The following is a 23,706-nucleotide window of genomic DNA, read 5'->3' as shown; positions in this document are numbered from 1 at the left end:
TCGAGTGGTCCGGGAGCGGGAGCAGCATCGGAATCCGGATCAGGAGCCAAGGATGAAGGATGGGGCACTGGCAGCATCAACAGCATTCAATTAATTTTCCGTACTTTTGCCATCCACAAAAGCGAAACTTTTGCAGTCCGACATCCGGCATTGTTGCCAACTTGAATGCTTATTTACGGACACAACAGCGCCGAGATCTCCCGGATTATGCCGAACATCATAAAACTTGTATCGACTCGTTAAACTGGCAGATGAAATGAACCCGTCAGACGACAAAGCTGCCTCAATTACACGGGAATGAAATGGAAGTATGCAAAGATAGTTGTAGTGAATATTTCTTTTTAATGTAATTTGCTAATAGAAAACTTGTGCATTCGATGTATTGAGATCTCGAAGGGAATTATAACAAATATAACTGATTATTCCTTTTAAATGCTCAAATTGCCTTTTGTTTATAATGGTGAAGTCAGTATGCTCTGAGCTGTCATTTATTTGCATTAATGGTAGTAGCAGTAAAACATCCCTTTGCCAACTAGTCAGCATCGAAATTCTCAAATATAAAATAAATATAAAGGAAATAAAAGTATGTCCGCCGAAGTGGAGGAGACGCTGAAGCGCTTTCAGTCCATGAAGAACGTCATCGGCATAGTGGTGGTGGATAACGACGGCATTCCCATCAAGACGACCCTGGACTACAACCTGACCCTCCACTACGCGGCCCTGATGCAAACCGTGCGGGAGAAGGCGCGCCAGGTGGTCCTGGATCTGGACGCCACCAACGAGTTCACCTTCCTGCGGCTGCGGACCGATCAGCACGAGCTGCTGCTGTGTCCGCAGGAGGATTACTTCGTCACGGTCATCCAGAGTCCCTGCGACTAGAATATACCCAAGCTCAAGCGCATTTCACTTGCAATTATTTGATGGCAGAGTGTTCAGTAAATGTTATTAAAAATACTCGCCATAGCCGCGAATTCACCAGCCAGCATTTCGTCATTAATAGCATTCAGCTGCAAATTATTTGCATTGGGAATCGGAATTGAATTGGAATGTCACTTGCGTGCGGAGCACTCTTATCCGATATGCATCCTTTGGCCCGCATGCATATATGTATGCATGGCATGGATCCTTTCACCCCACGAAACCCACCATCATGTCCGGGGCAAACTCATTTACAATAAATGAAGACTGACTGAGGCAGCCACGAAACAAATAAACTTTTTTTGCGGCCTCGTCAGGATGCCAGGATGCCAGGATGCGGGCATGTGGGCATGCGGATGCCACGGCCAACGAAGTGGTGGTTCCTCCCCGGGTCTTTGCTATTTTTCATTTAATTAAATATTTTACATGCAAAGTGCATTATGAGCACTGGGCGAAGCAAAAACCGAGCTGATAACTAGGTAAAGTCACACGGATGCCGCACATCGATGCCAATCCATCCACCGAAGCTGTTCACTCGAGATAACTTCGTGAACAGTTGTGGCAGGATATAGGGCATCAACTTGAAACACCGCAAAAGCGGGCTGAAAAGTAGATAAGTTCATTCCGACGTCGATCCTAGCCTTAACTTCATTTGTTTAATAACTCAATCCACTTCCCGATGATCAACTACCTCGTTGCTTCTGATTGGTTTTCCTACAAATACAGATCTGACTAAAAATCACATTAGAATGCAGCACTGACAAGAAGTCAATCAGCTGTGCTAATTACCTAGGATTACAGGTGTCCTCAATTGCGAATATGGTTAAAAATTCTTAGATGAGTGAGTTATGAATACAGCAAACCAGTTTGCCTGACTTGTTATGGTTTCTATCATTAAATTTCAATATATCCAGCTTCCATTGACTTTTGTAAATGAAATCGTAATCAAGTCAGTCGTCTTTCACCTGTCAGCATGTCCGGCATAATCATATTTCTGTGTCTTCCAATCATTGTTTTCCATTTGCCCAAAAGCATGTGTGTCACCTAACAGCAAACATAGCATAGATTATTGGCTGCACACGTCGTCCATCCCGAAATCCGTAATCCATAAACCGTGAACGTTACTCGTACAATCAAACCGACGATGTTCCGGAAAGCCAATCAACTCCACCCGCCGCCATCAATCCGTACATCATCGACCACACCGGACTGCAATCAGCAGTGGCGAAGCGACATGACAGCTCCTCCTCCTGCTCCTGCTCCTGCTCCGAACCCAAAGCCGGAGAAAAGCCGCATCCTGGAGATGCATGCGGTTTTCCTGGGGCACGACACTCGCGGCGACAATAAGATATCCATCCGCCACCTGGGCGACTGTCTCCGTGCGATGGGCGCCAATCCCTCGGAGGCGATGGTCAGCAAACATGTCCGCCTGTTTGAGGCCTCCACCATGCAGCGCATTTGCTTCGACGAGGTCATGGCAATCTACTGTAGTTTTGGCAAACACGGCGGCATGTCGAGTCCCACGGAAAAGCAGATCGAGGAGCAGCAGTTCATATCCAGCCTGCGGCTCTTCGATACGGATAATTCCGGCTGGATGCCCGCCATTAGACTCCGGCGAATTTTAACTACGACCGGGGAGTCCATGAGCAGCTCGGAAGTGGACGAGCTGCTGAAGGGCAGGATCAACGAACAGGGCTTGGTCGACTACAAGCAGCTGATTCATGACATTATTCATGGGTGACTTGGGCACAGGAAAGCGAAAGGAGAAGCGTCATCCAGAGGAGCTGGAAATGGAAGAGTAGCCGGAAAACGAAATATTTGTAGACAGGTGAAAAGCGTGTTTGAATAAAATGTTTGTATAAAAACCACAATTGTAATAACTAAATTGATATGATAAGGGGTAATCATCAGTTAATGGAGATTCTAGTTCTATTCTACTGGTATTGATTCATAAAATGTGCAAATAGTTTTGCTTTTGCTCAACTGGTAAAAGTAAACATAAAATGTAACTGGAAAGCGGCATCCGTGAATCAATCGAAACTGCCCGCAGTGCTATTATTTATCCAGAGTGCCCCACATATGGCATCATCAATTGTTCACCACACTCCGCAGTACTCCGCTGGGAAATTAATGACCCAAAAAGGCAACTGGACAGCTGAGTTCATCATCCATTTGGTAGTGGGATTCGAAATCGGAATCGGAATAGGAATGAGAATCGTAAACGCTGGCCGGCCAGAACAAGTGCAATGGATTGCGAATAATTTCAAAGCGCTGCCCCAAAACATGGAAAGTGCGTAATGCTAATGCGTGATGATGCCTCCAGCTGTGGTCAGCGATTCGCTGGCAAGGATTGGGAAGAGGAGTATTTGGGTGCGGCTGCTGCTGGTGGCAATAAATGCGAAAACATGAACTGCACCCAGATCGATTCGTGGCATATGCAAATGCTGTCAAAAACACTCCGATAGCTGGCATATTTCCGACACATTTCGCCTGCCTTCGAAATGGAAAAAAATAGTAAAAAGGGAACGAGGCACGAGTACAAATCAATTGAAAGGAGTGACTTTAGTGGCCAGCATGGAGTTGCTTAGCGTGAGCCCTCAACTGCTGACTTTCTATGCCCCCTATGGACACAGTCAATGGAGAATGATGACCCTGCTGAATCCCACCGATAGGAAGGTTCTTTTCAAAGTGAGATCAAATACCTCCTTCTTAGGTATATCTATCTACAATTTCCAGCTACTTTTCCAGGTGAAATCGAATGCCTGGCGACACTATACTGTGAATCCGAGTACCGGCAGGTTAGAACCTTATTCCTCCAGCGAGGTCATCATAAGTCTGAAGTGCTTCGATTTCCACGAGGAAGGGAGGTACAATCATCTCTTTATTATTATATCTATGATCGCTCCTCAAGATCATATAAATGGCCAGACAATTTTGGAGATTTTTCGCGGAGCTTCCCGCAGAGACATCTCTTCGAACTGTCTACCAGTTCGACTGGAGGCCAGGCCCTATCCGTTGGCTATTTCTGGCCTGGATTCACTTCGTGGTTTTGTCAAAAATGCTGTGGATAAGGAGTTGCAGCTGAGACAGCTCTGTCCAATCTGTGCCAATAAACTGGAAGTTCCTGTGGGGCAGAAAAAACCAAAGAGAAGCCGTCATCTTTCCAAGCTTGTGATCATGGGCTCATTGACTTTAGTTTTTCTTACAGCATATATGCAGCGCATGTTTGAAACGCTATTGGGCAACTTTTACTCGTATATGGAATTTCTGGAATATTAATATGTTTTGAAAGCTGAGAAGCTTCTTGTGACAAGCTTAAGCTACTTAGAAAATAAATAAAAGATAACCGAAGGTTACGTACTTAGGTGCATGGTACTCGCATTATAAGCACACTTGCCAACAATTTGTAAGTTTAAAGATAAGTTGGCCATAAACTTACTGACTTATATGCCCTGGCTATTTGCAGAAGTGAGTGATTGCCTTGACTTAGGGTTAGACACAAGGTACTCCTATAAAAGCCTGACTACCGATGTTCAGTCCAGACATCCGAAACAAAAGTCCAACAACTCGGTAATGTGCTTGAAACTTATACTATCTTTTTCGATTGCCGGCCTGGTTTCTGCTGCTCAGATTCCGGGGCCAGAGGAACGGATCGTAGGAGGTTACTACATCCCCATCGAATATGTTCCTTGGCAAGTGTCGATGCTAAATGCTACACTACATCGCTGCGGTGGAGTCATCTACAGTGATCGGGCTATCTTAACTGCTGCTCATTGCCTTCACAATGTGTCCGTGGAGAATCTCTCAGTTCGCGCTGGATCTTCATATTGGAGCAAAGGTGGTCAGGTGCAGAGAGTGCTAAGGGCCATTCAACATCCAAGATACCTGCATTCTACTGGCGCTCCGTATGATGTTGCTGTGCTGATTTTGGAGGCTCCTCTCAAACTTGGTAGTGCAGTACAGAAAATTTCTTTAGCTGAAAAAACTCCCATAGATGGAACAATTACTTTGGCCTCCGGATGGGGAACTACTCGCGAAAACACTTCATTCTCATGGCCAATACTTCATGGCGTTCACTTAACTATTTTGGATAGAACGAAATGCGAGGAAACTTATAGAAACTCAATTTATGAATTTACTAACGACATGATCTGTGCCGACGGACATCGAGGTGACACTTGTGAAGGTGATTCCGGTGGCCCCTTGGTTGATACGAAAAATAAGAAGCTTGTTGGCATAGTTAGCTGGGGAGTGGGTTGTGGTATAAATCCGGGGGTCTATGCTGATGTTGCATTCTTCCGCAACTGGTTCAAATATACAGTTCAAGAAAATATTTAGAAAACTATCGTCAAAATATACTATTTACTACATCATTTATCCGCAAATAAATACCTACAATTTTGTAACCTTTAGTATTGCCAAAATGATTATGCTTTGTGGCATTACCTAATTCTTAATAAAACGTTATTTCTTAATACTATTTTTAGTTATTCTTCTTGAGCTCCCTTGAGTTCTCTTCTATCCATGTCAGATAGTGGAAGACGTTGGTGTAAAGCGAGGGCAGAATGGCATACCCGCAGCCGTGTCCTTGCACCGCGATGCCAACCACTTTGTTGGCCAGGATCAAAGGACCTCCATAATCACCGGGACAAATATCGTTTTCGGCGTAAAAGGTGCAGAGAAGTTCGTTGCCAATGGGTTCGACAAGTTCATCGACGCACAAGCTCCGTGGACGGATTTTGGTCACTCCATTTTGCAGTTTTCTGGGCGAAACGTAGGACTCCAGTAGTTTCTCGCCCCATCCCGCATTGCTGGGATATTCGTTTTCAGATGGTTCCTTGAAGGGCAGTGGAATGTTGGTCACTCGTTCGGAAAGCACTGGCTTCTCTAGCCAAAGAAGGGCGATATCATTGTTCCACTCCTTGTAGTTTTCATGCACCGCCATCGCAGTCACCTTGATAACATTACCACCTCTATAGATATCCGGCGTTCCCACACGGACAGTGATCTTCTTCACCGGCTTATTCTTGACACACTGGGCTGCTGTCAGGATAATTCGAGTGTCGATCACAGTGCCGCCGCACTCCTGATACCCATTTACCCACACGGAGGCAATGAAGGTCCAGAAGTCGAACTTTGCCTCTACTCCATTGTAGATGCCATTGGAGCTTCTGGCAAATAAGATCAACACCCAACAGAATCCAATCCACATTGCGTTTTCATTTTCGATTATGCACCAGCAACTAGGTGATCTTAGCGTATCTGTTTAATCCGCGGATAATTGCTTTGGAATTGCTTCGCTTACTTAGTGCTAATTTTTTACACTTGACAGTGTTTTAAATTTATAAATAGTTCATAGTTTCATAGTTTCAGTGCAAGTAGAGCATTCCATTGTTTAGCTGCTTCACTGTGAGTAACCAGCATTCAAGACGACTAGCTTGACCAATAACAACGGGGGCATTGTTGCAAGGACCTCCTGCACGCTGCGATATTCGAGCATTTCAAGGACTTCACAAAGGAGCTTCGCTATCCTTTGACTGATGACATTGCTGGGCCTTCAATGGATGCCAATGGGTCAAACGAGCTGTGGGACAGGCCAGTGCCACTCAATCTTCTGCGGTCAATCGCGGGTCAAAGAGGAGGCGGTGGGCGTGGCCATTGGCTAATTGGCGGCCGTAGTTCATTAGTGCGCGAGTCACACGTTGATTAGGCGGTTTGGATTCGGATGCGGTTGCAGTTTGGTGTCGCAACCATAACAACAATAACAATCCGCTGAAATTGATGGACTGGAAACAGGATGCAAATGGACGCCACAAAGGTGTCCTTTGACCCGTTGCAATGCCTTTCATTAGGGCAGAATTTGATGATGATGGCAGAAGAGCCATGTTTGTTTTACGTTAAGGGTTAGCTCAAAGGAGTTATAAATATTTCTTGATAAAATAATAATATTAAATAATTTCAAGTTGCTTTTGTCTTTCTAAGTGGGAGAACAAAAATTTGTATGGTCATAATGAATTGACACGCTTGTTAAACCATGGTATCTTCCAGATATTTTCCTGTTTTGAAGATCTCCCCCTGAAATGCAAGCAAGTCACAGAAAGCGGTGGACATAACTGACAACAATGGCGCCTAATCTCGGCTTAAAACTTACCACAAAACTCCTGGTGAAAGTGACACCGGACAAACCGAGTGGCAAACAAGCAAAGTCAGTGGAAGAGTCCCTGGGGAAAATCTCATTTATCGGAGACAACGGGCAAACAAGATGTGCTGGGTCCATAAATTAGCATCACTTAAGTGGCCAGATGAGAGTTCCTCGAAAGGGGCGTGTAATCCTTTCAACGATTAATTGCAACCCAGCATCGACGGAGTCCTAAGTTCTCGTTGACTCAGGAGGCTGGATATGTGAATATAAATGGCAAAATCAGACTGGGACGCACACAAATGTCATGTGGGACAGCTAATGATATCCGCAAATCCCCAAACTCAATCAATTGTGGGGCGGAATGATAATATCAAGACTATTGCAGTCTTGGACTCATTTTGATATCTTATTCTCAAGTAACTAAGAATTAATTGGCAAGAAATCGTACAATCTTATTCCGTAAATCACAGAATAAATCGCATAAAAATAAGACCAGGAGAATAAAAGATCACTTTAAAGTCGTGTCAGGGAGTTTTGACCTTGATTAACCCCTCTTGCCCGGTTGCCAACTCTTTCGCACTGCCATAAATCGTTTTTATGGCTTTCCATTACGCTGGGCAACTGCATTACGTATACGTACGTATACGTAATATGCCTTGGGCAGCCTTGCACTGGTAACCCATTTTTATGTACGCAACGTTTTACGTTTTTTTCGCACTAGGCCACACATTTGTGCAGCCTGTCGCCAATCGGTGACTTATTGCATTTTCCCCCCACCAAGTCCCGATTTTCCATTGCCTTTTTCCCCCGATTTTTCCCGACGAGCAACGCAGTCAACTGAAAACGCACTGAGCAAATAAACAAAGGAAACGAGGCAAAAGTCTAAAGGAAATGCATTCCGTAAGGTGGGTGGATGGTGGGTGGAAACGAAAGTTGGGCGGATGAGGCGTTTTTCCGGCGGGGGATTCTGGGAGTATGGGGGAATCTTTCGAGGTCCGGACACCGGCTTCATTTGCCTGCCAAAACGGATCTTTGGCCCACTGAGTGAGTGTGTTCACCTTGACTCATTCGCGGATTTTTCCTTTTCCTCCATTTGCCTCGGCATCTTTCCCTGATTTTCCATCGCCCTCCTCGCGTTTTTTCCTTTTTTTTCCTTTTCCGTTTGTTTGGCTTTGTTGATGCCGCTTTAACATTTTTAATGAGTTGCAACGCAAAGAAGAAGGGTGTCCTGTCAAAGGATTAAAAAGAAACGGAGGGGGACTTGTAACATTTGGGGAACACACAACTTTTACATTTCTTACAGAGAAAAAGAGTGAGATCCGTTTTACAATGGTACAAAACTCACGAACAACTCAGTTTGCGTACGATAAATATAGTTTGAAGATAGAAAGATTAAATATATTTTTTGTGCTCTACTCAGATGGAAATGAAATAATTAGAAATATCCGAAAAAACAAAATGGAATTTTTGCTTAATTAAAGCATAAAAAGGATGTTATACTTTGCGTATAAACACATTAAACGACCAGCATATTTATATATTTTATTGCCAGCCATCCAACCAAAAAACAGACATAAAATCGATTGTATGGTATTTCTTTGTGAAAATGATAAAAATGCGCCAATTATTTCGTGCGTTTTCGGAAGTGTTAATTCAAATATCACTCTGGCAATTTAAATTCACTCGTTTTTTCTGCCATGTTCAACTAGCGTGTTTGTTTCGTCAATTGGCGGTGAGTGCCAGCGGGAAGCACTGCACTTCGCAGTGATATCGTGTCAGTTGCAATGCAAATTATTGCACTTAAAAGCACTGAAAAAAAACGCACAGGAAGGGAAAAAAATCACTTCACAGTGGAGTGACTGACGGCGGCGGCTTACGCATCGCTAAATATTAAAGTGGCAATGAATACAGATTGTCTCGTCAAAAGGCCGCAATCCCACTTCCTCTGCGGCGAGCGCAGGACAATGAAACGGGGGACATGTGTGCGTGGCAGGACTAGCAGGACTCCCAGGACTCGCAGAAGGATACAGCCCTGCGGAACACTTGAAGAGTGGATTGAGCACCCAATTGAGGGGATAACTTTGATGCCTCAAAGCGATGTGAAGTGTAGTGAAGTGGAGTCCAGAGCAAACTTTCGACCTAAGTGATTCTTAGCCAGTTAATTGGATCAACTATGTTTGTTCAGCTTCCTGCTAGCTCTAATATGGAAATTTATGGGGCTAAAGCTCGGACGTAAGTGGGCGAAAAGTTTAACAGCCAGCAGCTGTTCTCCTCTGCCGGAAGTTGGCCAAACTTCAAGTTCAATGGCCACGTCTGCGTCCAGTTAGTTGGTGGAGGAAGGGGCTTCAATGAGCTGCCCAATTAGGCGGGTCTATCTCCAGTCCACTAATCTTAAAAGTCCACTCGAATGGCCGTACAATTCGAAGGCTTTCGTGTCCGGGCACCACTTCTCTTCAAGTGGCCAACGGCCTTCAGAAGAGCTTAGACCAAGGCCAAATCAAATATTTGACAGCCAGCCGGGGGCCAAAGTGCAAAATGGGAAAAGCTGTCGAAAGAAAAATGTCATGCCTTGAGTGGCGGGTGATTTTCCATTAATTTCGCCAGCGGAAACATACAAATTCAATTGATGAAATTAATGAAAAGTTTATTTCATTTCCTCGTCTTTCCCTTATGAATTCCTGTTTTGTTGGAATTTTCTGCTAATGGCAGAAACTGGATTTCTGGCTCAATTACAAAAATTATGTTTGTGGAATGGCCGGACTGGCGAGCTAATGACATTTTAATTTGTTTCTTAGTTACTAATGCTTGTGACTGATGTTTTGCTTGAGGATACATTAATATTAAATGCAAGTAAGAACCTTAAAGAAAGCAAATTAGGTGGCTGTTTTTGAATGCACCTACTTAAGTACTACAAACAGAAGCTCAGTTAATACAAGCTGAAATACACCCCGATTATGCCCATCTATCCCCCAACGAACAACTTCATTTGGAAATCAAGAGCTCAGCAGTTAAGCAGCTTACGAGGTGCCCTAAGCCATATGGCCAAGGTGTTGGCCATCAGATCGAATGGAGAGAGACCGCAACGACAATTACATCTGCGAATGGTCCAGTAAATATCCGGGGCACAATGGGATGGCCATGGGACCGTGTCAAGAGCTAATAAGCAGCCTCTTTCGGATTGAGTTTCGATGTGGACGCCTGGAAAGTTCATTAAGCCGGTGTAAGTTAATTAAAACGCAAACAGGCAAATGGCAAATGATCAAAGTGCCAAAGACAGTGGTCCCGAGGGGTAGGAAAGTGGTATGTCGATGGTGTTGGCGGTGTTGGCGGTGGTGTCAGTGGGTCAGGCCCCTGGGTACTGGATGGGTGGTGCTATAATGGCAAATCACTTTGCACCGCAAACAGAGTCCACTGAACTGGCATTTGAAGCCTCCTCCACACGGGATACAGGCCTTGCCACATCCACTTGCCATGTTAACTGCAACATGTGTCAACTGGGTTTTGCGGGCTTCAAAAAGGGTGGGAAGCTGCGGTTTCGGTTCCCATCCAGCGTTCGATGGCGGGCAGGAGGAGTCCGGGTTCCAGAGGATCCCCACCACCATCATCATCATCATCATCATCATCGACACACACCTCGTTGACTCCGATGCCTGGTGAAATTTATTGGGGCACATCAATTCGAGAACCGCTAACTCCGCGCCGAAACTGGCAAAAGGCACAACAACATGTTAATGGGAGAGCCTGGACGAAAGTCCTGCTATCAGTTGGTTGATAATTGCACAGGCAATTCATCACTTTCTTACAAGCATAAAAATATGCTGGAGAGTGTTCCTCTATCTCAGTTTGTTCTCTCGAAATAAGTAGGATTTTTCATGCTTTTCTGAATACTTAAAATGTTGCATTTCAGGCTTGTACATTTTTCTTATCAAGTGCAAGGCCTTTCGGATCATAACTCATCCTTAACGAAAGCCCATTTGCGGGGCAATTAAGAAACGAAACTATGCAAATTTAGTGTTCGGCGAAAGTTTGTACACTTCCCCAGTGCGGAAAGTGCACCTTTTGTACGGCATCGTTTTTGGTCGCCCACAATTGTTGACTCTTGCATAAATTATAATTATTAAGTGCAGCAGCCACGCCAGCAAGAAAACCCAATTTATTATGCTTTGTTTTCCCTGTTTGCGTTGCCTGTGTTTCTTGTTAGTCTTTCTACCTTCGGCTTGTCGTCAAGCCATAAAGCCATTTTAGTAAGCCACTTTTTTTCGCCCCCAAAACTGTGCTACATTTTTTGTTGCTTCTGCAGCGATGCGTGCTCCAAAACACAAGTGGCACAAATAAAGCCAGCGGATGTGCACTGTGCGGTAACAATAAAGGGTATTTAATTATAAAAAGCGCTTACTAGAATGTGAAATAATGTAACTGATAAATAGAAACATAATATTCATTGTTTAATTTGTAAATTGGAATTTATTAAAAAGCTATATAGTTTTACTGAAAGCGAAAACTTCCCTCTCTTAGTTGTCACCTTGCTCTTAGCGTGGGAAATTTGGTGAGTTTGCGTTTAGCTGGAAAACTCTCTTTTGTTACTAGTGTGTGAGTGAAAGTCCGTGTACGTGTATGTGTGTGCGCAGTGCGTCTGTGTGCGTTGGTGAATCTTTTTGCCGGTTTGTTTATCTTACATTTCAAGCATTTTGGTGAGGTTTTTTTATGCGCTTCTTTAGCCGGCATTTATAGCCCATTCAAAAGAGAAACAAAAGAGCGAGTGTTTGTGTGTGTGATTTGAGCTGCCAATTGATTGTTTTTGTATAAATTTTAGTGGGCGTGCGTGTGTGTGTGTGCGTGTGTGTGAGTGGGGCCCTCGAAAGCAGACTACAAATATTTACAAGAGCTTTCATTTGTCTGATTGATTTATTTAAATATTTATGTACTTTCTATTTTTACACAGGGCACTTGTGCGAGTTTATAGCAAGGGTTTTGTTAACTTGAATGCTGCTTTCTTACCATTTTTACTTTATTTTCAGCTTATAGTGCAGGTACTTAGTGGGACTTGAATGCAAAAATATTAAGTAGTTAGTTAATTAATGTGCAACTTTATTGACGACAACTTGCGCTCGCAACATGTGCATTCGGTGAGCCATAATTCAATTTATGGCCCCTGGCAACCCCATAACCCACTTTAGAGCCAGGCCGAGATACACTTGGACAGCAAATATAAATATAAATCAACATGCTGCAGACAAGCATGTCTAAATGGCCTGGGTGGACTGGGATGGCTGCCAGGGAAAAGCAAAAGTGGAAACTGGACACAGAGAGCCCGGGTGACCGGGCAATGGTCAGCGATAATATCTGGAAACTTTGCCACCACTGCATTGGTGGGCCAGAAGAGCCACAGAATGTGGGACACATGGGTGGTGGCAGCCATAGAAGTGGCTCAATGAGACCCACTTGAACCAAAACCCCAACAAATGCGGCTGCGGGCCAAAGATATTTAGTTATTTAGAAAACCGCAGAGTGCAAAATGCCCGCCGAATGTGCCAATTTCCCACTCCTCCCATCGATGGGAAACAATTAAAAATTCGTGTCAAAATACGAACGCGCAAAGAGGTGGTAAGCATTTTAAATGCATTTCAAGGTTTCTCCGCCACACGCAATGTGGCACAGCGATTGCATGTGGCATGCACCCAGCGCCACTAGTCATTTGAAGGGCTGAGTCTCATTTAGCGCAAATTAATTTTAAATTACACATTCGCCGTGGTTTGCCGTCCATCAGCAAGTGGCACCCTTTAATTAATTGCATTTGGCCTCCCTTAATTATAATTAACAATTTTGCTGGCTTAAAAAAAAAAGGTCCTGGGGTCAAACAACTACAGACGATAAACACAAGCTCGAAAGCCACATTACGTATACGCCATGTATTTTTAAAAAGCGGCAGCCGAAGGGCAATCATAGTACAAACAACTCGTAGCCAGAAACTGGAAATCTGTTCAACAAATATAATAAAATGTATGGCTTTCAATTACACACGAATTAAAATGATGAATATCGTCGAGAAAAATGATTGAAAATGATTGGTTGTTAATTTGCAGTACTATACTGATGCATATAAATAACAAGCTTGCAAGAAAATTAGTTTGGCCTGCACATAAATGTGAAATTTTAATTAATATCACTCAAAGGATTACCAGCCTTCGACTTGTCCCTCTTACTTTCGATTGCCTGGCATTTTTGAGCTGGTTCTTTTCAATTTTGCGGCACTTGACTTGTCGGTTTATTGACACGCCCCGCACACGTCAATCATTGAATGACAGACAGCCAAACACTCGACTTGGAGAGCAGATTGACAGACGACGTGTATCGAGAAGTCGGTGCTGAGCTGCATCCTTCAGGTTTTTAGCCAGACATGCAGCTCAAGTGCAACTCACTCCCGATTTCTGACTTCCACGTTGTCTACGAATATTTTGTGTTCAGTCCAAACATTTGTCAAGCCATTCAGCCAGACATGTGATGTTGATGTTTGATGCCTGCCAGTGATTTTCGATTTGCAAAATTGATTCCATTTCATTTCGGCAGGAGATATGTTGTGGTATATTGTAGTCGTCTTTTTGTTTTGAGCATAATTCACTGCGAATGTATTGCAAATTACCCATTAAAAGCTCAACATAACTCATCGACACTCTATAATTAAAGTCATCAGTAATTTAAATGCCAGACAATGACAGATGACAAGGGGCAGGATATAGACTAATTGTTTGTCATCTACACGCCAATAACTTTTGGTATATAAAATCATTAGCAGTATTGCAATTAGTGTACACAAAGTGAAAATAGAAAATGAATTCGATTTCAATTCAAAAATGGTAAGCCTAGTTATTATCTAGTCCAAAATAACAACTGGTATCAATAAAGTTTATGATCCGTATAAACAGCGAAGTGTCAACTAGCCAGGCGAATGCTGCAAATAAATTCCCCAACTAAACTGAAACTGCGGCGCTTTGCTGGCCATTTGTCACATTAAGTATACGCCGTGGTGCCACATAAATTGTCGCAGATAGAGTGTCTGGGTAAACGGATACTTTGTCTTGCTCGCATTTTAATTGAGTACATTATACCGCCGTCGCCCGAGATGCTGAGAACCTTTTCTGAATATTAAACGCCATTAAGTGTCCCCCAATCGGCCATTTGGCCAGGACTTTTTCCCTACGCCGCTGATTGATTGCCGGCCATTTCGTAATTAGTGACACATTTAACCATTCATTTGTCCATGTTTGCTTGTGGGCCAGCACATGTTTGCACACACTTATTTGCCTGTTGTTGGCCTGTCTGCACGGCACCAACAATTTCGGAGTGCAAACAAGCCAAGTTCGAGTGTTCAATTAACAGCAAATTCGTAAATTCAAATTGGCAACTTTTTCGTAAACTGCAATTTGGGCAAATATTTGCAGGGCCTTTCATTAAGGCCCAATTAAAATGCATGTAATAAACCGCAAGCTGCTTTAATAAACTTTAGCCGAGCCTATGATTTCAAATATTTTGTGTATGCAAGGTATTTACTCAGGCACTCGATCGCCTCTTAATTAAGTTGATGAACGGCTTAGGATTTAAGGTATTTGCACAATTTGATATGTAAAAGTAATTAAGCTAAAAGCTTTGCTTGCAAATTCCACAAGTCAGAAAAGGGTGATTTTCTTTGACTATAAAAATGTATACTAGTTAGGCAGGAATTCATTGTATTCATTGTATTCCTTTACTTTGCAGTAAGTGCACCCAAATGCAACCCCATAAATCATAACACAAATTTAATTATATTTCCTAAATTCAATTTCTTTTGCAGGCTGCCTCGATTCGCGTATAAACTATATTGCAAAATTCGCCATTAATCATCGATGTTCAAACGAAATTGCCTAGAAATCGCCAGCCAAGCCAAACAAGCTCAAACTCTTTGCATAAATCTCGACCAACTTTTGCAACCGTTTGAAATAAAAACTAAAAAGAGAAGCGGGACTAAAACTGTGCAAAAATTCAACGAAAATGGTGATATTCCACACTTTTCAGCTATTTCTTTTATTATGCCGTAACTAACGAACTCAACAGGAGCAAAATCTGGAACACTATTGGCCAAAAGGAGTCAACCAGCCGGGCTTTGACAACGCTTTCCGTGCTCCATTCGCCGGATCCAGCGAAGCCAGTTAACCGCAATAATTTATGCCTTTGAGCCGTGTTTGAGTCAAAGTCTTTTGTCTGTCTGTGTGTTTGTGGGTGTGGGTGTGCTGTGCCTCTATGTGTGTGTGTGTGTGTGCGTTTGTGTGTGGCCACATAATTTTGCCTATTAAAGTGAAACACTAACAGCGCTTATCATTACAGCAGAGCACCGGAAAAACAAGGCAAACAACAGCGAGCATCTCAGCTGCGTGGCGCATCCTTTCGTCGACGCCATTTTGTTTAGTTTACACCATGCCAGTGTCTGTGTATATGTGTGTTTGGGTGTCAGTGTGTGGGTGTGTGTGTGCCTGACAGGGAAGTCCCTGCCTCGCACTTCCTAATGCAAAAAAGCGACTTTTCAGCACAAATTTTTAGCAAAATTAAAATATTTATGTTGCCGACGTGCTTAATGCCCGTGCTGTTTCGCCCCAAAAACCCATGCACCGCACCCACATCCCCCAACTTTACGCCCCTTCCCCACCACTCTTGTTTAGTTTTCGGAGTGTATGGGTTTCCTGGTCGGGACTACGTGCGTCGCCCGGATGCTGGCGATGATGAGCAGCGGTTGGGTACCCTATCCAGGAAAGGGTATTGCATTGGCCTGCCACGTGGTGGAAACCTACGGGAAAAAAAGCTATGGTTCTACTTGAAATTGTAAAGCTTTAAGGCCAAGCTGAAGTACTGAATTACTGAACTTACAAGGTATACTGAAAAATAAACCTTAAAGGAGAAGTGCAAATATTTGCATAATTTCTGTTTAAAAAATAACAACATTGATGCCCTCCAGCTCATTCAGAGCATTTTCCATTCGATATTCACCTTTTAATTATATATTCCTCTCCAGTTTTAATGTTGAGCTCCCACACACAGACCCACAGACACACACACACACTCACGCTCACGCTCACCCACACTCACGCATCCTGGGGCAAATGCCCTGCATTAACTTCCTTCCTGTCTCTCTCTCTCTTTTGGCAAAAGGACGACACTGCCACTTAATGTTCGCGCTTTAGCAATATGAAATGCAGGACGAGGGTGCTCCGTTTTGCCACGGTTTCCGCGGCAAGCTGCAGTTGCTGCCATATTAAAAACAATATATTTGCGTCAACTTTCGCACTGGTCATTTATGGCCCTTCAATGGCCATTAACTATTTACATTTCCGGCTGCACTTTGTGCGAGCACATGATTTACACATTTGCGGGCATTTTTAAAGTGTCATCAAGAAACTGAAATTGGGGGAGGGGAAAAAAAGTAAATTAAAGCAAACTCCTTAGGCGTTGCTCCACTTATTCTCCAGATACTTATTCTACCGGCTTTCGGTTTTTTCTTTATCGTTTTAACGCTTGCCCTTTACATTTCCCATTTGCCGTCTGCTCCTTGTTAAAAACGCTCGAAATTTATGACTATTCTGGGACCTGCGGCAGCTTGCGGCTGAAATGCTCTTAGATTTTTCCACTCTGCCTTCTGCGGTTTGCTGCCACTGGGCTCTTTTTCCCATCCATTGTCCTGGATTGTGGTCACAGGGCTTAAAGTTTAAGCAATTGCAGATTTGCCTTTTAATTGTTGCCTCTGTTTTGGTCCAGGAAGCAGGAAATACATTTGGCAAACTCGAGAGTTTGTAATGGAATTGCCAAATGAAAATGGTTTCTTGCCATTTCAAATTGCAAGCTGAAAATGAAGAATTATTTTCTCAAATAGCAAAACAAATTGAAACAAACAAATTACGTCATATTTTCTAGTTTAGTTTGCAAACATATTTTTCTTGCGTTTTTATTGAATTGATGGCTTGGTAAATGTTTTACACAACGCATCGAATGATTTACACCACTCAAAGGTTGCACCAGTCGAAAGTTTGAGCAAAAAGCACAGAAAACTAAGTTCTTTCACAACTCTTCCTTCCAATTTTTCAGTCGACTGCATTTGATTTCATTTCATTTCTCAAGCCAGCCACGACAGATGGCAAATAAGTTGCCCATACGCCACGTTGTGCAGATGAAAAAACGCAGACCGAAAAGCAAAAGGAGCCAGCGGAGAAAACCTCAAGAAATTCAATTCCATAACAAATGAAGTGCAAAACAGATGTCCATCTGCTCACAAATGTAAGCTGCGAACTTTCGAATTGGGCAATGAAAATACAAACGGAAATTAAGTCGACTGCCAGCTGATAATAGCTAAAATATTCAATGTGATTTTTGACCTCTTGCTATCTGGCTGCTCTATTTCTTCTTTTTTTGTTTTGTTTTTGAGCTGTGCAGTAACTTAAATTTAAACAACTAAAAGCTTGTGTCGAAATGAACAACAAAGCTGCTGCAGCAGCAACTCGCAGAGCAACAAACTAAAACCCACAAAAACCAAAACCCAATGTGGATGATGGAGAGTGTTTGTGTCGATGAGACTGCGGCCGCATCTCGCACAAATATTGACACATGTGCGGGGGCGGTTTCAGCGGCAATATCCCCATGCCCATCCTGATCCACAGCCCGAAAACACCACAAAAACCCAACCTGTCCCGGCCATTAGATGATTTATAGGTCAGAGATGCCAAACCGATGCCGAAAAGGAAAACAAAAGCGAAACCGAAATGAAATCGAGGTCCGGCAACTGCAACAACGATTGACAGGAACTGCAGCTAAAAACGCTGAGGCACTGAGAGAAAAGTATGCCAGAACTGTGAGAGTATCTGAGCCAGTAGATGGTTGTTTGCCACTTTTGATAGATAAAAATCAAGATAAAGTGCACATACATTGTTTCTTGGCACAGTGATTTTTTATAACGATTTTTCCCTCTGCATTAGTCGGTTCACAAAACTTGAAACAGACACTTCACGGACGTGGCAACAAAGTGTTTTTTGCTCCTCTTGCCCAGCCTTAGTCAGCAGTAATTAACGAAAATGGCTCTAATGAAAAAGGCTCTGGTAAATGTGGATTGCATTGACAGCAGTCAGGTATAGGAGGGGTATATAGGGATATATATATCCGATTCGGCACATGTCGTGCCCGAATTTGACAGAGGGAAAGTGTTAGGTTCCACTGGCATTGTTCTGCGCACTCCTATTGTTGATTAATAATTCAGGCGATGTCGGAACAATGGATTGGATAGATTCGGGTCAGGGTTCGGCCAAGTCTGGTCACCATAACGCAGCCCTGGGCACTGCCAGTTAAACATCGATGTGACAGGCGATATGTGGGGAGCATCCCCATTGTTTTAACTGAGATTTTATGTCCGTGATTCCAAAGCACTCATTTTTAAAACAATTAACCTTAAAGTCTTAACCCCAGTGTCATTGAAGCCACAACTATGCGATTAAATTGTTAAAGCAGCAGGCAGTTCGACATTTAAATACGACAGAGCATTTGAGGGATATTTTATTACGCCTTTCACTTCTGATTTCAAGCAGCAATTTAAATATTCCACAACGATTTACCCAAGACCTTCAGTCACTTGCAATGTCTTACTGTCCCTTTTTCCACTTACTCCCGTTCACATTCCCATGACATCCTCCAGCTCTCCGCAGTTATTAACTATTCATAACTTTTTCAATTCAATTTTAGCAAGTCCTTCTCGTCCTTCCACACCCGGATCCAATCAAGGAATTCCCCCGGCCAACACGCCGATCCCAGAGCAGGTAAACACTTTAAGGTGTCATATGTAGCTAATGTGCTGGCAAAAGTTTATGCGATCAGGACAAAAACGAAACGGAGTCCTTGCCTGAATGGCGGTGACCACAGCAGGATATCGCAGGTGTTGGCAGGACATAAATTCAAATTTGTAACACAACTTGTTTCGGACTCTGGAACCGAAAGTGGCGAAGTGCGAGCGGAAAAATTGAAATTAAAAACTTGTGCTCTTCGAGGGTATGACAATAACAAGGCACCCACATCAAGCATTTGTCCTGTCGGCATTTGCCTTTCACTCCATCTCCATTTGCCCCTGTGTGTGTGTGTGTGTGTGGATGAGAGTACAAATGTCCTTTGTGCACACATACGTATGTGTATGTGTATGTGTGTGGGTGTGCTGTTGCTGTATGAATATTCGTGTGGCACTCGCTCGTTTATTTGCTCGCATTACAATTATCAAAGGACCAAAAGGACCTCGCCGCCCGTACACGTACGCAATTTGTTTGCACACCTCCACCTCCAAGGGAGCAGGTCACAGGACGTAGGAGCAGGAGCAGGAGCAGGAACAGGAACAGGACTAGTGTTAGTTTGCCCAGTTACACAAACAAATTAATTTCGGCCAGACATTCGAAATGTTTAGCACATTGGGCAACGTTTGTAATTGAATATCGTTCGGGGACACTAGCACAATTTCACAGCCCAAAAACACCAGCCAGTGGGTCAAATTATGCAAAACTAATTATGATTATGCGATGAGCATCGCATTGTCGTTGGGATGTCCACCGAAATCGAGGCCAGGATGTCACAATAATGCGTCAAATGACGCGTGGCACTCGCCATTCACTAGAGAATATAACATGGACATAACATGGATAAAAATATACAAATGTCACGAAAAAAACACGAAATGACCAGCGTTATTAGAGCCAGCTAATTGGTGATGTTCCAAATTATTGATGACATTGAATGATGATGACTGAGGCCTCAGCATGCAAAAACGAACCTAATCTCTGCCACAATAACGAAAATTGACAGCTTGCATTATGCACAATGAGACTGGTTAATAATTTTCCCATTTCTAGTTATTTCGCAGACAATGTTGCCAAGTCAACCATAATAAACTTAATATACTGCATTCTAAAAGGAGCTTAGCTTAGCAAGTTATGTCGAAATGGTATCATTGTCTTAATTAAATGTTGAATTTCAATATTTCACATTAAGCAGCAAATGTTTGGGTAATTAAAACGCATGCAAACAAACATCAAATCAACTCATATTAATGCACAAAAATAAAAAATATGTATTTGCCTTGTTTATTATATATTTTATTTATTTGCCAGCGGAAGTTGTGCAGCGGCGCCTGTGAGCAGGATGCAGGATATTAAAAGGACACGTACTCATGCATGTAAAGCGCCGACGGTCACATATGTAGGCTGTCCACGTGCTGCTTTTCACTCATTTCCCCAAGTTTTTCCCACACACATTTGGGTCCTGCAAAATTATGAGCCTGCGAAGGCAATGGCTGGCCAAAAATAAAAATAAAAGTTCTGTGCTCAGTTTTATTTTCGTGGTTTTCGCCGCCAACTTCTTTTGTGGGCTGTCAGAACGCTAAGTGTGGAAAGCGCCTTTGTGGGCCACAGAGAGAATTTTAATTAAAACTCCTAATGAATTTTTAACACGATCTCCGGCGCAACTTAAAGAGCAGGAGCCACAAAATAAAAAAAGATGAAGCCGGAGACAATCCCCGGAGTCAGCGAATTGCCTGTGGTTTCCTTGCTCCAACTCCTCGCTGCGCTTTTTTGTGGCTAAAATGATGACCACAGGAGCACCGCCAAAAAGTCATCACGTGACCACACAATTGTGTGGTCAACACGTTGACCCCTCGATGCCCTCGATGTCCTTTGGCCCAGAGCCTGATCCCTTCGTCCCTATCCCTATCATCCCCTTTGGGATGCTGTGCTAATGACATTTCAACTATTTTAATCTCCTCTCTCACTTGGCATTAATTAAATTGCAATTTCTTTTGGCTGCGGTTTTTCCCATACACGCTGAAGTATTTACACAAGAAAGAAAGCCCATAAGTTTGGGGCGAAATCCGCGAGGATAAGCCCCAACAACTTCCGATTAAATTGACAACCCAATTAGCTAAGGAGCCTCCGGGCAGACCATAAATACTTCGAATATCCGGCGAGCAAACAACAGCAGGAGAATGCATAAATCTCCAGTTGGAAGGGATGAACAAAAAAAAAAGTTGGGGAAAAGGAAACGATTGCCAGGATAACAAAGCGCCAAGGATGCTGCCTGTCTGCATTAACCCGATGGCTGCTCTTGGCATTATTTAAAATCACAGAGCCTTCAAATTGCATTTTAATAGAATTTATTGCGCCGAACCGATTTCGCCAAACGAGAAAAATACCCAGCGCGGATGCGGAAAAGCACAAAAAATAAAAATGGAAAGGGAGACTGCAACACTTGACTTTCCATGTTGTTTGAAGCAATAAAATGCTATTCTCAAGCAGTCGCATTGATATGCCGCCACCGGGGAAAATGGAGGAAAGCGCGGAAAATATACTCGGGATGCGATAACAACGCCAGCTCCTTCTCCCTGGAGCTGAGAGGTCCTGAGCTCCTGCTAAGGATAAGAGCCGGGCTCAGTGCAGTGGAGCGCATCAATTCCGCCATTTCCATTTCACCATTCAAAATGCGGAATCCGTTGCCAGGACGGGAGATGCACAATTGCAACACAAATTATTACTTGGCTTCGCTCCAGCATGCTTTAAATTACAATTTGCAATATATATATATGTATATTTATACGTCTTACACAGCAGGTTTCCCAAGGGGAAAACAATGAAAAGCGGGCGGCGGAAGTCGCAAGTCGGAAAAACTGCAGCCACAGGAAGCCATTTAGTTCGGCTTTTCACCCCCAACGGCGTGGCCATAATTCTTTCATAAAAATCAACAGCCAAATGGCAACGGTTGTCTGTCCTGTGCTTGAAAGATAAACTTTGCTTGCCACTTTTGTAAATAATTTATCTTCGCTGGTCACCACTGCGTATGCTTGATAATCGTAATTACTGTAAGAGGCTCCCAAGAAATGGCAAAAGAAAAGCATTTCACTTGGAAATTAATGGCTGCAACTCACTGCACCAATTTTCTCTCTGAAAATTATATATAGAAAGCCAAAAGAGTATGCAAATTTAAATGATATAACCAAAATACTACGTTTCTATTACTGTGCCAGCCTGACTACGAATAAATCTGTCTTTATAATCATGCTCAAAAATTGTATCAGTATATCACAATGCGAAAGTAGCTCACTCAAAACGAAAGCGTGACTAAACAAACCATTGCCGACAAATATGCCCTTGCAAAATGACTCTATATAAGTTGGCTGAAATGTATGTGATTAGCACTCAGTGATCTCTACGCGGTGAAAGTAGAACGTTACCTATCGAAATGCTGCTCCAAGGCTTACTCCTGTTACTTCCCATTGCCCAAATAGCCGGCGACTTCGAGTCCATCGGCATTGAACAAGCTCCCTGGCAGGCTTCGGTGGAGATAAACGGCAAGCATTACTGCGGCGGAGTGATCTACAGCGAGTTCATCATCCTGACCATTGCCGAGTGTGTGCGCAAGGCCAGATTGGAGCTCATCACGGTGCGGGTGGGAACTAGTCAGAAAACTTCCGGAGGTGACGTGCAGACGGTCAGGAAGATGAGGCTGCAAGTTCTTGGCCTGCGGCGTAGTGATGTGGCCTTACTTCAGCTGAGATACCCGCTGTACTTGGACCAAGATATTCAGGCCATTCACTTGGCCTCCGTACCATTGATGACTGGCACAAATGCCACCGTTACGGGTTGGGGTCACGTCTCTGCCCTGAATCCAGAAACGGAAGTTCTACTGAGGGTCGATGTGAAAATGCAAGATCGATTGTTGTGCGCGGCGGAAAATGTTCTACAGGGCAGACTGGTGAATATGGACGAGGTGTGCGCAGCTCCAGCGGGTAAAGTTCCCTATGTCTGTCGAGGATTCGTTGGCGCTCCTTTGGTTGCCGATAATAAACTGTATGGCTTGCTTTCCTGGGAAAGTGCCTGTGACGTCATCAAGGACTCTAGTGTATATGCTAATATACCTGTGCTTAAAATGTGGATCGATTCCACTGTCAAGCTAATGAATATCTTCAGAATAGGCTAGGTATCTATACTTTTAAGCATACCCATGTAAACATCAACTTTTAAAATATACATCTATATCTAAAATCCCAAGAGAAATCCCCACAAAATTTGTAATACCCAAAAAATATTGCAAATTGTTTTCGCTTACCCATAAAATGTATACACGCACACATCGCTTTTTATTCGCTGCTTGCACTGCGAAATTGAATTTTAATTCATTTGCATTTTTTCTATGATCTGGGAGAGAGAAAAACACAGATGAACATTATTAATACGGCCCATAAGCCCAATAAATGCTCATGATTCCCCGCGTTGTTCTCATTTTGGTTGGAGCACTCGCTGGTTGGCTGTGCATTTTTTATGGTTATGAGCCGCATTGTAATGGCCATTAAAATTGGCATTGTTATGACCGTTGTCAGCCATGAGCCACGAGGGGTTTGACCCACAGCGGATGGCAGAGCCACTAAAGCCAGGGATGCAGTTGGTGATCAGGAGGGAGTTTCAAAACGACCATCTACTTGTAATGGATATTTGCGAGATACAGATACTATACTTTACTTACTTACCTCCAAACCAATTAACAAAGTTTTAGTTATTAATTTTCACTTAGTAAGAATTACGTCCTGGTGTTACTACCATATATTATAAATAGCA

General features: G+C 43.2%; 6 protein-coding genes and 1 long non-coding RNA gene across 7 annotated transcripts; 6 read left to right on the top strand and 1 right to left on the bottom strand.

The window, feature by feature from the left end:
- The first annotated feature begins 487 nt into the window (after positions 1-487).
- LOC6526547 (dynein light chain roadblock-type 2) lies at positions 488-978 on the top strand. Its single transcript, XM_002087621.4, has one exon. It carries the CDS (start codon positions 586-588, stop codon positions 877-879), a length of 294 nt encoding a protein of 97 aa, XP_002087657.1. The 5' UTR covers positions 488-585; the 3' UTR covers positions 880-978.
- An 876-nt stretch (positions 979-1,854) lies between these two features.
- On the top strand, positions 1,855-2,789 carry LOC6526546 (myosin-2 essential light chain). The gene has a single exon (XM_002087620.4). The coding sequence runs from the start codon at positions 2,063-2,065 to the stop codon at positions 2,657-2,659; it is 597 nt and encodes a 198-aa protein (XP_002087656.1). The 5' UTR covers positions 1,855-2,062; the 3' UTR covers positions 2,660-2,789.
- Positions 2,790-3,350: 561 nt separating this feature from the next.
- Positions 3,351-4,286, top strand: LOC6526545 (vesicle-associated membrane protein-associated protein B). Its single transcript, XM_002087619.4, has 2 exons — positions 3,351-3,606; positions 3,667-4,286. The coding sequence occupies exons 1-2, from the start codon at positions 3,493-3,495 to the stop codon at positions 4,195-4,197; spliced, it is 645 nt and encodes a 214-aa protein (XP_002087655.3). The 5' UTR covers positions 3,351-3,492; the 3' UTR covers positions 4,198-4,286.
- A 173-nt stretch (positions 4,287-4,459) lies between these two features.
- On the top strand, positions 4,460-5,398 carry LOC6526544 (trypsin beta). Its single transcript, XM_002087618.4, has one exon. The coding sequence runs from the start codon at positions 4,492-4,494 to the stop codon at positions 5,254-5,256; it is 765 nt and encodes a 254-aa protein (XP_002087654.3). The 5' UTR covers positions 4,460-4,491; the 3' UTR covers positions 5,257-5,398.
- On the bottom strand, positions 5,262-6,146 carry LOC6526543 (hypodermin-B). The gene has a single exon (XM_002087617.3). The coding sequence runs from the start codon at positions 6,128-6,130 to the stop codon at positions 5,402-5,404; it is 729 nt and encodes a 242-aa protein (XP_002087653.1). The 5' UTR covers positions 6,131-6,146; the 3' UTR covers positions 5,262-5,401.
- Positions 6,147-6,265: 119 nt separating this feature from the next.
- On the top strand, positions 6,266-6,880 carry LOC120320598. Its single transcript, XR_005560132.1, has 2 exons — positions 6,266-6,327; positions 6,389-6,880. It is a non-coding gene; the product is annotated as an uncharacterized LOC120320598 (long non-coding RNA).
- A 15,399-nt stretch (positions 6,881-22,279) lies between these two features.
- LOC6526542 (trypsin iota) lies at positions 22,280-23,148 on the top strand. Its single transcript, XM_002087616.4, has one exon. The coding sequence runs from the start codon at positions 22,334-22,336 to the stop codon at positions 23,069-23,071; it is 738 nt and encodes a 245-aa protein (XP_002087652.1). The 5' UTR covers positions 22,280-22,333; the 3' UTR covers positions 23,072-23,148.
- Positions 23,149-23,706: the final 558 nt, after the last annotated feature.

This window comes from Drosophila yakuba, chromosome 2L (genome assembly GCF_016746365.2).
Source record: "Drosophila yakuba strain Tai18E2 chromosome 2L, Prin_Dyak_Tai18E2_2.1, whole genome shotgun sequence".
Classification (NCBI taxonomy): domain Eukaryota; kingdom Metazoa; phylum Arthropoda; class Insecta; order Diptera; family Drosophilidae; genus Drosophila; species Drosophila yakuba.
This window is presented reverse-complemented; position numbering and strand designations above follow the sequence as displayed.

Coding starts and splice junctions, on each gene's coding strand:
- LOC6526543 (XM_002087617.3), bottom strand. CDS start 6,130: ATGTGGATTGGATTCTGTTGGGTGTTGATCTTATTTGCCAGAAGCTCC.
- LOC6526542 (XM_002087616.4), top strand. CDS start 22,334: ATGCTGCTCCAAGGCTTACTCCTGTTACTTCCCATTGCCCAAATAGCC.
- LOC6526546 (XM_002087620.4), top strand. CDS start 2,063: ATGTTCCGGAAAGCCAATCAACTCCACCCGCCGCCATCAATCCGTACA.
- LOC6526545 (XM_002087619.4), top strand. CDS start 3,493: ATGGAGTTGCTTAGCGTGAGCCCTCAACTGCTGACTTTCTATGCCCCC. Junction 3,607..3,666: donor ATAGGAAGGTTCTTTTCAAA/GTGAGATCAAAT, acceptor CTACTTTTCCAG/GTGAAATCGAATGCCTGGCG.
- LOC6526544 (XM_002087618.4), top strand. CDS start 4,492: ATGTGCTTGAAACTTATACTATCTTTTTCGATTGCCGGCCTGGTTTCT.
- LOC6526547 (XM_002087621.4), top strand. CDS start 586: ATGTCCGCCGAAGTGGAGGAGACGCTGAAGCGCTTTCAGTCCATGAAG.